General features: G+C 44.3%; 1 protein-coding gene across 6 annotated transcripts in view; it reads left to right on the forward strand.

Annotated features, from left to right (window-relative positions):
- LOC100423621 (aryl hydrocarbon receptor-like) overlaps positions 1-13,859 on the forward strand; it is a 68,776-nt gene that overhangs the window by 46,503 nt on the left and 8,414 nt on the right. For all 6 annotated transcript variants that reach the window (XM_028845203.2, XM_077995286.1, XM_028845201.2 and 3 more), the window contains 4 exons: positions 4,084-4,226; positions 4,853-5,055; positions 5,989-6,098; positions 6,269-6,410. In XM_028845203.2, coding sequence (XP_028701036.2) covers positions 4,084-4,226; positions 4,853-5,055; positions 5,989-6,098; positions 6,269-6,410 — 598 coding nt within the window. The remainder of the gene's footprint in view (positions 1-4,083; positions 4,227-4,852; positions 5,056-5,988; positions 6,099-6,268; positions 6,411-13,859) is intronic.

Consider the following 13,859-nt stretch of genomic DNA (forward strand, 5'->3'; position numbering starts at 1 on the left):
ACATTCTCAGCTGGAGGGTCTATTTCAGAAAGCATAACAACACTGGCTCAGTTCCATGTCCTTGATGACGAGATGAACCAAGAATGAAGTAGTATGTGCTGACACAGGACTCTGCATCTTTTAGAATCTCTCATATCTCTGAACTCATCTGGTCCTCTGTTAACTGGAAAACATACATGTGGCATGAATTTCTGTTGTGTTTACTACCAATAGGATGCAGGAAGGGATTTTTGATGTCTTGTTTACTGATATATCCTCAGTGCCTAGCAGAGTACCTGACACACAGTGACTCAGTAAATATTAGTTGCTTGAATGAATGAATGTACAGATGAGGAGATTGACGCTGCCCATATGGGTCCATCTGGCAGGACTCGCACTGGAGGAAATGCCCTGCATCCCCTAAATCGTGTTCAGGTGGCCAAGAGTCTCACATCTGTGTATCTGATGAGCACACAGGTGGGTGGCCATTATGCCCTAGATGTGTGTTACTCCATTGGCTGGTGGGAAACCACAGACACTCACCAACAGGCAATATTGTTATTTACAGGTAAATGCCATTTTGTAAGCACAGACACAGGTCCCTTCTCCAGGGATTTAGAGTGCATTTTATGCACCCACATGGGACGGAAGGAAAGGCTCTTTGCTGTTTTGTTGCGAATGATGATCAGAAAAGAATACTCAAAACTGGAGGTTTGACGAAGAAAGATAATGAAGCCATGCGCCAATATCTGCACACTAATGATGTCTTTTTCATAATAGGGAGTCTAAAATATTAAACAAAAATGAACTTACAACGCTCACTATAAGTATAGTTGTGTGACTTCTGGAGACTTGGCTTTAATTCAGATCAACTTTGACTACTGTGAAAATTTTAATCCATCTTTCTCCAAAGCTGCTTCCTCTCTAGAAGTTCCACACAAGACTCTCTCAACCAGCCTAAGGTCAACTGGGTGGTTACTTATCACAAAATATATCTTTACTTTCTTCCTCCTCACCCCCCATCAGATTTTCAGCTCCTTGAAGTCAGTCAGGATCCTTATCCTCAGCATTGAGCTTTGCACCTCTGTGTGATGACTCATTCTGTGTCCCACCCTGTCCACATTGACTGGTCAGGGGTCTGAGGGGAAGGAACAGAGGTCTGAAGTTCAGACTGGGCTGTGGGAGTGGAGTGGGCACCTACTCCAACTCCTCTGTGTTAGAGTTCTAGAAACAAAGCATCGGAGCAGAGTGGGGATCTCTGCCACCCAAGTAGTCTAAGGTCAAGACACAACACCAACAGTCCAGTATCCTCACCCCTCACTAGGTCCTACATTGTTACTGTGTCTAACTTAGTGGTTCCTTATGTTTATTCATTTCTTTCTCAAAGAAACTAGTAACTTCGTGTTCCAACTATATTTTCATACATAAATCTAAAATATTTGAGAAAACTTAAAACACTGTTAGTAGTAACTCAACAGGTTTTCTGTTAAATAAATTGAATAGCTATGCCCTAACAGTTCTGGCATTTGTTCAAAAGATAGTGAGGTCAACAATACTCCAAATTATCTCACTTCATTTCTAGCACTTTGAAGTCAAGTATGAAATACTATCACTTTTATTTATGCCTTATTTTATATGTAAGGCATAAATATACTCTGAGGCAGCAAGCCCTAAGGTAAATTTACAATGTACCATTATAATCCTTGATTTCACTTCCCTGGAATCTTTCATTCTTTTTTCCACCCCAATTGGAATTTTCATCCCCATTTAAGAAGAGTTTCCTGTATTTTAAACCATAGTCAAAATACATTTGTGAATGTCACAATTTGCAGGATTTTGCACACATCCTGACAGCAGCAAGTTTGAATTACGTCCTTAACAGTGAATATTCTGAAATTTTGCATAAAATTTCACATTTTTAATTCCTTTTATACCCTTATGCTGCCACAGTCGCAGAAACTATGCAGTAATCTACCTCCATGTCTATGTGTGCATGACAAGTCCTCGAAATGCAAGTAAAACCTTCATCACAGTGCTATAAACAAGTCCTCGAAATACAAGTAAAACCTTCATCACAGTGCTATAAACATGCCAGAAACCATCTAAAGACCACTCCATCTAACCCAAATTCCAGTTGATGTACACTTTATGCACATGTGTATATGTTCCAACATTTACTGAGGGTCTACCACATGCCAGGCACTGTGCTAAGGGCCTTATTAAATCAGATTAAGAAGAAACAGTAGTAAAACTTACCAGACTCTGATTAAATTCTTCCCTTCATCCCTCCCATGAAAACATTTAGGATTGCTAATCTATTACAAGCTTGCTTTCATCTTATTCTTCCACAAAACTTGAGTCTAGATGAATTAAATTTTTATGTGACACAGGGAGAACCATCCGTGTACATATAATCAGACTTGTCACATTGAGAATTATAGCAAAACAATTTGGGTTTTGCATCCTTGACTTTCTAATGAGGCATAAATGAGACTTTCATTTTTAACCCCAAGAATTTGACTTTCCTCTTATTACTCTCTGAGAGGACTTCTCTACAAATTCCTCGGATGGGAAAGAGAGGAGGCTGAATCAGCACTCCAAAAAAGATGAAAGTAGCATTCTCCACAAAAGTGGTTTTTTCCTGGTAAGAGAGACTATCCAGTCACTTTTCTGTGCCTAATGTTTTCTTTTCCTGCTGAAGTAGCAGTAACTGACATTCACTCTAGAAAATGAGAAGGAGAAAATTATCACTTCTACCACACTTGGTTCAGTTTTCCATTTAATGTTTACTGAGCACCTATTATGTGCCAGGTTATGTTCTAGGCACAGTGTAGAGAGAAAAATAGACCAAGTACCTATTCTGATGGATCTTAAATTTCAATGGGGTAAGGGGGCCAAAAATAAAGACATGAATAAATATGTAATGTTTCTGGTGGGGAAGTGCCAAGATGAAACTAAATTAAGGAAAGAGAAAAGTTACTGGATGGGCACACTATCATTTGAAGAGGTATGGATAGCCACAAAAATAAGTATGTGAGGTAATGCATATGTTAAATAGCTTCCTTTAGCCATTCTACAATGTATACATATATCAAAAGTTTTACACCATAAATATATACATATTTTACTTGTCAATTAAAAATAAAGAGGTATGGATAAATTGGGGGAGAGCAATGCAGGTGGAAGGACTGGCAAGGGCGCAAAGGCCCTAAGGCAGAAGTGCACTTAGCATAGCTATGGAATACCAAGGAGTGCAGGGAGGTCACAAAGTGAAGGGAAGACTGGTAAGAGATTGCAGGGTTGAGAGTGCATATTAGGTTAGCCTCTCAGGCCACTATGAAGACTCTCAGGTGGGAAGTAACTGGAGAGTTCTAAGCAGATAAATGACATGATGTGACATATTTTATGTCGCTATGGCAGCTGAGTGAAGGACAGATGGTAGGGTGCAAGGGTAGATGCAGGGATACCAGTTGGAATGCAATGACAAAGTTAAGACAAGAAAAAAAATGATAGTAACAGCCAAGTCTTATAGAGGTTATAATGTACTAGGTACTATTCCAAGTGCTTTACGTATATAAAGTTGTCTAATTCTCCTAGCAACCTTATTAAGTCAGATGAGAAAACTGAGGCCCATAGAGAGGTTAAATAACCTAACCAGAGTCACAAAACAAGTGAGGCTCCAGTCTGGGTCCAGGTTCACCATAATGTTCTGCTCATCTCATGACAAGGAAACTGACCAGCACAGTAGAGGTGAAGGGGATGACAAGTGGTTGGCTCTATGCTCTAGCTCAACAGTGGAGCCAACAGGGTAACCAATGGATGGATATATATGTTACAGTGCATCATCCCATTTTTATCTTGGTCCTCATGACATGGCAAAGGCAGGCAGGCAGGAAGGACTACCAGCATCATGTGATGTGTGAGAAATCCAGCCTGAGTGGCTGATCAAAGTCATCCAGCCAAGTGAAGGTCACAGTTCACTTGGCCACAGGGCTTGTGACCCATTTTTTGACCCACCAGCTGCTTCCATAGTTATAGTATTTCACCTCTGTGACGATGGCTGCACTGGTGGAGTCTCCTCAGTGTGTGTCTCTGTCCTTCCAGCTCTGCCTGGAGAGAGTTCCCTCCCACTTAGTGGCACCCCTCCTGCCAGCGTTCAGCATCTGCCCTTGGAAGACCCTTCCTACCTGGAGAGAAGCTTTGTCTGTCGGTTCCGCTGCCTGCTGGACAATTCTTCTGGGTTTCTGGTAAACATATTGTCTTTACAGGGTCAGGACTCGCAAAACCAGTATGTAAGTCTGCTCAGGTGGAACACTGCCCAAAGGTTGGGCCTAGCCTCCTCACCACCCCAGGAAGGGTCCGCAGGCCTTCAGCTCACTAACATTTCAGAGGGTCAGCCTGTTGAAGATGCAGTTGTCTTTTGAAACTTCCTCTGCCTAGTTAAGACTTGGGATATGTTTACTTAGGATTCAGATACACCTGTTACCTCTGGTACAGCCCTACGTCCCTGGTGAACTCAGGATGTTAACATTCATCTTCTTCACCATCACCTGGAATTGTATATCCCCTCACAGCTTAACTAACACTATGCTCTGCAGCTTTGGGAAAAGGGCTGTATGGGGCAGGGCCCTGAGGGAGGGCTGAGGAGCCATGAAAAATGATGAGTGCCTGCTGGGCAGGCCAGAAGAATTAGATTCTAGGCCTGCAAACACCTGTGCTATGTTGGGGGTTCAAGGAGAGCTCTGCCTGTTTGGCTCCCAGCAGGATACTGGACTCCTCTGAATTCCATAAGGGGGCAAGTTCTATACAGTTTTAGCTACTTAACATCCTCTTACCTTCTGTGCTCATTATGTTTGCGGTTTTCTTTTTCCAGGAATTGAATTTCCAGGGCCATCTCAAATTCCTCCCTGGGCAGAACACTAAGTCAGAAGACGGCACCTTCCTGTCTCCTCACCTTACCCTGTTTGCCACTGCAACACCTCGTCAGCCTCTCACCATCCTGGAGCTCCAAAACAAAACATTTATTTTCCAAACAAAACACAAATTGGATTTCACACCTATAGCCTGTGATTCCAGGTATATCCCTCTGACTGAAAATCATGACCCTTAGAGTAGTGCTTCAAGACTAGTTATGGCGCAAATCCTGAGCCTAGAACCAAAGCAAAGCACGAATAATTAGCTAGTCCTGTCCAAATAGGTTTCGTGAAATGAGTCAGTAGAAAATATGCTGTGTTTAGAGAGACAATGTACCAAATCTTCCATGTAAGATACAGCATTTGAGTGAGAGTGTGATACGGAGAGTAAATCTTGGGAAAAGTTTATCTCCTTCTTGGAGACTTCCATTAACAGATCATAGCAAAGCCCCAAGAAGTCCCACTAGGAAGAAATCTAATTAGTTCGATTCATTTTTTTTTTTTTCAAACTTATTTAACAATGGAAGCCTTCTTGGGCGACCATCAACTAACATGCAACAATATCAGTGTTTCTTAGAACATAGTCTAGAAAACACTGGCTTAAGAGCAAGTAGTATGACTTGCAAGGTTTACCTTTTCTGCTAAGATAATGGTCACCGTTTGATGAAAGCTGTGGAACTTCTTAACAGAAATTCCAATTGTTCTCCCACAAGCACAATTTTGTGTACAGTTTCAGGGATTCTCTTTACTCCAGGACAAGAACGCTTGCTCTACACCACAGGCAAATAAAAACAGGCTTAAAGCAGAATTCTGAAACTGCATGTGTGGCAAAAGTGTCTGAGAGGACACCACAATCTTTTCAGTGTGGCAGCCCCTTAAAGTTCTCGCCCCAGCCGTGCTGATGGGGGGAGGGGTGCCCTTCCCAGACCTGGGTTTCCAGAGGGGGCCCTAAGGTTCCTCCTTGGCTCGGTGAGAACTGTGAATGAGAACTGGGAGGAGCTGTGCAAAGCGTGGGGTGGGGCAGTGACTCTTCATTCCTTCTGGCATTCCGCTTCCGGGCTGAAATAAAAGGATGTGCGGTGTCTCCTCTACACAGAGGGAAGGTGATTCTGGGCTACACCGACAGCGAGCTCTGCAGGGGGGGATCTGGCTACCAGTTCATCCACGCGGCAGACATGATGTACTGCGCCGAGAACCACGTGCGAAGTGAGTTCCAGAGGCGCCCTGCGGGCCTCACACTGCCCCGTGGGAGGCGGGCTAGACCCCTGCACCCTGCCCGGGGCTCCTCCCCACCTCCCGCGGGGCCGGCTCCCGAGGGCTCCGAGCGGGGTGGTGGGCGGCGGCGTCGGACACGAGCCTCGTCTGTCTTCCTGCAGTGATGAGGACGGGCGAGAGCGGGCTCACGGTGTTCCGGCTGCTCACCAAGCAGGGGCGCTGGCTGTGGGTGCAGTCCAACGCGCGCCTGGTGTTCCGCGGCGGCCGGCCCGAGTGCATCGTCGCCCGACAGCGGGCCCTCACGTAAGTGGCCAGGGCGCCCTGGCGGAAGCCACGGTCGCATCTCCGAGGCGCACCCTGACGGAAGTGGAGCCCCCTGGCGGTTCCCTGTGAGAGCCGGGTCCCCAGTGAGCTTCCGCCGGCCGGTAGTACGTGAAGATCCCTTGGCCGGGTCGCCGTCGTAAGTGAGGTTCCGATGTAAGGGCCGTTGCCAGGCGAGATGTAAGTGAAGCCCCGCAGGCCGCGCTGTTAGTCCGGGCCTTGTTCTGAGGGTCGGAAATGAGAGCCGGACGTAAGGCGGGCTGATGGCGGCGAGCACCGTGAGACCGCCACCCCAGAAGTCCCTCAGTAGCCTCCAGGCCTGAGCCGATGGCCGCGGGGCCCCTCTTGTCTAGTTGTTTGACATTGGAGGGAAGGCTGAACCCGTCACGGCCTCAGATACTCCTGTAGACTAGGGAGAGTGCACCCTTCGGGTGGTTTCCTGATGTGGAGCCAGCGGGATGGGTCACTTTTTCCAGGCTTGGCGTGCAGAGCCTTGGAGGCCGAGTGCCACTGGAGAAAGTGTCTGTGGCTTTTTTTTTTTTTTTTTTTTTTTGAGACAGAGTCCCCATCCCTTCCAGATAGCGCTGGAGCATGAAGAAAGGCATAACTAAAATCAGTGTAAATGTTAATTCTTAAGTCCCTTCCCAATTGCAAGGCTCTAATAAGAGCTATTAATTCCACCTTTTGAGCTAAGATAGAAGCTGGTAAGGCCTAAGATTCAATTACCTCGTGTTGACTGACAACTGCATGCCCACCTTTTCTGCTTCCCTGGTGCATAAGGCAACTTCCATCTGTAAACCATTCTAGCTCCGGATTATCTAGAGGTTCATCCTTTAAATCTGGCCAGCTGGAATAAACTTACTCCATAACTGGTATACAAGAATGATCTAGAGTGCCTGTGGGATCAGGCAGATAGGTACCTGGATTCAAAATCTGGCATTCTTTAAGAGTTACAGCAGGAGTGTCTAGCAACAAAGCCTAATATTTCACTAAGTACCCCCCTGTCATCCAGTGGTGTCCTTCAGCTTCTAGGATTCCTTGTACTTGATGTGGGGTTAAAAACCTCCACATTTTGTCTTAAAATCAGTTTATTGGCTTCATCTACCAAAAGAGCAGCTGCTGCAACTGCCCTGAGGCATCCAGGCCATCCTGAAGCTTCCTGGTCTAATTGTAGAAAAATATGCCACTTGTAGGGAGATATCTCCCAGCTTCTGGACAAGGATACCCAAAGCAGTTCCTTGTTTTTCAGCCACATAAAGGAAAAATGGCTTATCAAGATTAGGGATCTCCAGGGCTGGAGCTGATCCAAATTTCTCCTTGAAAGGATTAAAAGCTTGTTTACAATTGCTATCTCATTCAAAAGGATCTACATCTGCTCCTTTCAGGGCCTCATGTAACGGCTTGGCCATACGCTCAAATCCAGGCACCCATAAACAGCAGAATCCTGCCAGCCCTAGGAAAGCCTGCAGCTGCTTTCTGGTTTTGGGTTCTGGAATGCCCAGGATAGCTTCCCTTCATGCTGGGGCTATTGCCCAGGTGCCAGGGGTTGATATATATCCTAAGTGTTTAACCTCTTGAGATGAAACCTGGGCCTTATGCAGCAAGGTCCTATACCCGTTAGCTCCCAGAAAATTTACCAACTTAATGGTGTTTTCTTCCGAGTCTCTTTTGGTTGTGCTAGTAACCAACAAATTGTCCACATATTGGATAATAGTGACCTTATTCAATTGTAATAGCCTTAATTTTCTAGCCAATGCATTTCCAAACAGATGAAGGCTCTGCCTGAGAGCCTTCCCTGGGAAGAACCGTCCAAGTTAACTGAGAAACCAAATGACTCAATTAACTTGGGATCTGTCTGTTCAAATGCAAAGATGAATTATGAATCAGGGTGTAATGGAATGCCAAAAAAATGGCATCTTTAAGATCTAAGATTGTAAATCAGTCAGCATCCCCAGGGACCTGGGCTAACAGCACATAGGGATTGGGCACTATAGGATATATGGGAATGACAGCATCATTGAAAGCCTGAAGCTATTGAACAAATCTGTAGTCGCGGTTTGGCTTTCCAACTGGCAAGACTAGAGTATTACAAGCAGACTCATAGGGCCTTAACAACCAGAATTGCAAAAACTTGGCTATTAATGGTCCAATCCCTCTTTGTGCCTCGAGCTTTAAAGGGTATTGTCTCTTCCAGGGGTACAGGACACCAGGCTTAAGTTGGATGCAAACCAGGCGACTGTTTAATGCTTTGCCTGGAACCTCAGTGTCCCATACTATAGGATTTACTTGGGGGGTTACTTCAATAGGTAAGCTAGATAAGTCACCTATTAACTTTCCTCCCTTATCACAGAAAAGGAGAAGGAGCAATCTTTCATCTGCTTTGTTATTTCCGAAAGGTACCACTGTTTGCAGCTGATCAACAAATCCCTTCCCAATAAAGGGGTGGAACAGTCAGGCATTATAAGAAAGGCAACTGAGAAAACCAAAGTCCCTGATGGGCAGCTTACAGGATAGGTAAAGTGGCATCGGTGAGCTTGTCCATCTAACCCCATGACCATACACTTTTGGGGTGACAGAAGCTCATTATAATGGTCAAAACCGAGTAAGCAGCTCCTGTATCCAGAAGGAAGTTAATATTCTTACCTTCACTTCAAGGGTTACCTGAGGCTCCTCTGAAGATGTGGCTAGTTGTCCAACAGGAGGTGTGTAAGAACGTCTTGGGCCCCACCACTCTTGGGCTTGCTTGGCTATTTTGGCCATCATTGGTTTGGGTGCCAATGGCTCCCTTCGGAATGCTGGGCATTCCCTTTTCCAATGGCCAGTTTTCTTACAGTATACACACTGATGAATATCCAAGGCATGGTAACTCAGATGCCCAGCTCTGGGCTTTCCACCTTTTTGCTTCACTAGTTCAGGTCAAGAGCCAAAAGGGTAACCTCATGTTGGAGGTGAGCTTAAGGCTGCAGCCAAGAGCTACACCTTGTAGGAGGTTCTTTTTGCTCTTTCTGCTTCCCCTGTTCTGTCCCTGTTATTAAAAACAAAAAATGCCATATTCAAAAGCTGATTTATAGGTGTCTGGGGACCCATAGCTGTGCTTTGTAGTTTCTTACAGTTATCAGGGGCAGACTGGGTTATAAAATGTACTCCCCAAAGGGTCTGTCCTTCCCTTGAGTCAGGATCTGTGTTAATATATTTCCTAGTAGCCCCAACTAAACACTGTTGGAACAAAGCTGGATTCTTATCTTTACCCTGAGGAACTTCCTTAACCTTTTCATAGTTAACAGGCTTTGTCATACACTTCTTCATCCCTTCCAACAAACAAGTGACCATATGATCTCTCCCTAAGTCCTCACTCATCAGCATGGATCCTAGCTGTCCCCAGGATGCATTGTTTCTCTTTCACTGTACAACACAGAGACAACAGAACATGCAGATCCTTCCAAGTTAAACTATAAGTCAGAGTTAATTTCTCAAACTTGTCTATGAGTTTTCCTGGATCTTCAGAGAAATGACCAAACTTCTTTTTACATAGAGTCAAATCAGACATAGAAAAGGGGATATGTACTCTTTTTTGTTTGTTTTGTTTGTTTGTTTGTTTTTTGGTTTTCTGTTTCCTTTGTTTTGTTTTGTTTTGTTTTGCTTTGTTTTGAGACAGAGTCTCCCTCTGTCGCCCAGGCTGGAGTGCAATGGCGCAATCTTGGCTCACTGCAAGCTCCACCTCCCAGGTTTATACCATTCTCCTGCCTCAGCCTGCCCAGCAGCTGGGACTACAGGCACATGCCGCCACGCCCAGCTAATTTTTTGTATTTTTAGTATAGACGGGGTTTTACCATGTTAGCCAGGATGGTCTCAATCTCCTGACCTTGTGATCCACCTACCCCGGCCTCCCAAAGTGCTGGGATTACAGGTGCAAGCCTCTGCACCCAGTCGGGGATACGTACTTTCACAGTGCCTTCTTCCCCATTTGCCACCTCTCTAAGTGGACAAAGATTTCCCTTTGGAGGTTAATAAGAGGCTCCACTATGAGTAGTCCTCACAAGGCTAGGTTCCTCAGGGAGTGGTGGGTATAGAGTGGGACTAGGCGGGTAAGGAGGTGGAGACAAAGAGGTCTCAATAGAACTTCCAGGTCAACTAGAGGGAGAAAGGGTCAACGCACCTGAACCTTCAGAGATGACAGAAGGAGGTTCTGCTCCATTCAGAAATGCTTACTGAACTCTGGGGGCTTGTATCAAGGGATCACTAATATCTAGTATGTCTAGTTCATTTTCTTCATTTCCTCTCATTAAACATGCACATGCCTGTTGCAGGGTTTTATCCCGACTGAACAGCCAAAATATTCGAACATATGGTATTTTATCTCATTTTCGTCTCTCTTACAAAACAAATCAAATGGAAGTATAGTATTAAAGGCCATAGTTCCAGTGGGAGGCCATTTCTCTTATTTTTCCAGCTAATACTGAGGCCAAAAAGTATTACATAGAAATATCAGTGTTCTCTTCTTAAGCCCATTTAGTTTAAACAGTTCCAGTGTTCAAGAATACATCCTAGCAGTGAGTCCTTTGGGATCAATGTCATGGTTCCTGAGAAGGAGGCAGGTGACGTTGATAGAAAAGTTCCAAACCTACGAGATTGTATTGTTACTGGCCGAGTTCCACTAAAAAGGATAAGAGAGGTTTTTAAGGCCAGCTGCATTAATGAGGGGATCCCTGCTGAAAATCAAATTCTCTTATTCACACTATCCAAATAACATAAATGAGCTGAGCCATGAATCTTAGATTAACCACAACATGGATCTGACAAAATAAATGTTGAATAAGGCAAAGGAAATGAAGAGAACTTAGATGGGGATGACCAGAGCAAGCAGCCTCTGGCCAGTAGTGCCAGCGTGGGCTGGACAAGCAAAGACAATTTGCCCGGATCCAGGAAAGGAAAGAAGTTTTTTAGTGTGCAAATGGAACAAAACAGCAAGGAGAAAAGTCCCCTGATTTCCAACAAAACACAACCGCACCTATCTAATCATATTGCTCATAGCTGTTAAATACCAGATCTCAATCAGCAATTTTAGGGGTGAAGCCTAAGCAGCTAGAGTCTTAAAATAACCCAAAGAAAACCAAATCCTGCAGTGCCTTTTTTCCCCCAGTGTTTCACAAGCAGACAGGCAGAAATCAGGAGGTACACAGGAGAAGAGAAAGGTTAAAATCCCTAAGACCAGTTAAATGAAAACTTCTGAAAATGATGGTGAAACAGAGATACCAACCAAGAAATTGATTCATGCAGCAAAGAGGGAAAGGCAGATTCATACTAAGAGCATAACAGTTAACATCCTGTGATACCAAACCCTCTCTTAGCTGAGAGGGACTTTACTCCAACCCCCTAAATCTTAGGAAGGACTCTAACCTCCTACATTGGGCCTCAAATGCCGGTTCAGTCAAGCGAACTTACCTTTTTTAAAGAGGGGCCTTTAACCCTCTCTGTCTTAGGAGAGACTCTAACTCCCCTAATTGAGCCTCTAACCCAATCCCATCCTCTACCCAAGTAAAGGCACCCCACTTACCCAAAGTTGGCCAATTGATGTTGCAAGCAGATGACTTTCCTTTGGGTGGAGGGTCTCTTCGGTAGAATCCCCATGGGGTTTGCCAGGAAAGAGTTCCCAATCCAGACCCCAAGAGAGGGTTCTTCAATCTCGCACAAGAAAGAATTCAGTGAGAGTTCACAGTGCAAAACGAAAGCAAATTTATTAAGAAAGTGGAGTGGTGAAAGAAAAGCTACTGTATAGAAAGAGTAGGGCATTCCTGAAAGTAAGAGGAGGAACATGCCCACCCTAGGTACAATATTTCTTTACATATAGGATAACAAAATGTGGGGATGTGCTCTACCATTAATACAAGGGTTTGTGATAAAGGATTGATTTTTTAATTACTATATTTTGCAAGAATCAATACTATTATCTTTAAAGCAAAATTAGGAACGTCCTTGATCTCAAGATATTGGGATATTGGGACATTCCTGAGTCTGGGTCTGTTTAGTAAACATTATGAATCTGTTCCTTTAACCATAAACATGTAGAGGCTAGGAATGCCTAACCTCCTGGAAATGCAGCCCAGCAAGTCCAAGCCTCATTTTTCCTCGCCCTCACTCATGATAGAGTCACTCTGGTTCGAATGCCTCTGACATCCAGAATGGGAAACTTCATTCTCTGGGTTCACTGATTCTCTTCCTCCTGTACTGCAGGCTCGGCTGCTCACTGCTTGCAAAGCCAACGACAAGGACCAAGTGCAGTGAAAGGAAAGTGACTTTATTTTCCAAAGCTAGCAGTGGAGAAGCAACTGGTGTATGCCTCTAGAAACCACTTCAAAAGTTTGGGCTGAGGGAAGCGATTTTAAAAAGGGAACCTTGATATGGGAGGCATGCAGGAGTTGTGCAGGATTCAATGGATGTGTGTCTTGCCCCAGTGCCTGTCTTGAGTTGTGGTCCACCTGGAGCTTCAGGCTGATGCCATCTTGACAGTGACTGGGCGGTAGTTTATTCATCTTGAGAGAGTCTGTAAGAAGGAGAGAATTCAACAGCTGGGTGTTTATGCTTGTTTCTTTTTAAATTAGCCTCTGGTACTTCATAACAAACATATAGTTAGATAAGTGTGCATGGTGTGAGTTTAACAAGCATTCAGTTAGATAAATGTGCACAAGGCAAGGGAGTGTAAGGTGGGAAAGAGAAGGGAGTGGAGTTTTAAAGTGCATTTCACGGCCATATTTTAAGACTAAGGAAAAGGCTTCTGTAATTTGCTTCAAGGTTACACCTGAAACTGGGGGGAACAAAAGGAGAAAAGGGAGAAAGAAGAAAAATATTTTTAATGTATTTTGAAGCTCTATTACTCAGTTACACGAATATGCCAAATTCTTAGGCCTCTACCAAAATGGCTACAAGTCTTGAGGCCCTGAATACTAACTGCAAAGAATTCAAGACTCCATTTGCCCAGAATTCAAACTCTTAATCTAGAATCTTCCATCAACCATATTCAGCAGAAGTTGCTGTCTTCCATTGCATGCTGCAAAAATGAAATGTGAATGAAAATAAAAACCTGGGATCCCAATTCACTCTGCCAAAGGAAAAATTAAGCTGAAAGCTGAGTCATGCAAGAAGCTGCATTTCCTTTTGTTCCGGAGTAGATAGTTATAGATAAAAAGTTAAATATCTCCACAAGTAGCTACTCTAAGTTCACCTTATCTTACTGAGTGGGAGATGAATATATATTGACTATTCCCCCTACTTGCTCCCTTTCTCTTGCAACATGTGGATTCAGTAGTATGACCATACCCTCCCTCTTTCCCCTCCAGCCTGCTTTTCCCCTTTAAATACTGACACCCTCAAAATCATCTTTGAAGAGACTTGTCTCCTAGGTGCATGTCCTTAACCTTGGCACAATAAACTTCT

Source organism: Macaca mulatta, chromosome 3 (assembly GCF_049350105.2).
Source record: "Macaca mulatta isolate MMU2019108-1 chromosome 3, T2T-MMU8v2.0, whole genome shotgun sequence".
In the NCBI taxonomy this organism is placed as follows: Eukaryota; Metazoa; Chordata; class Mammalia; order Primates; family Cercopithecidae; genus Macaca; species Macaca mulatta.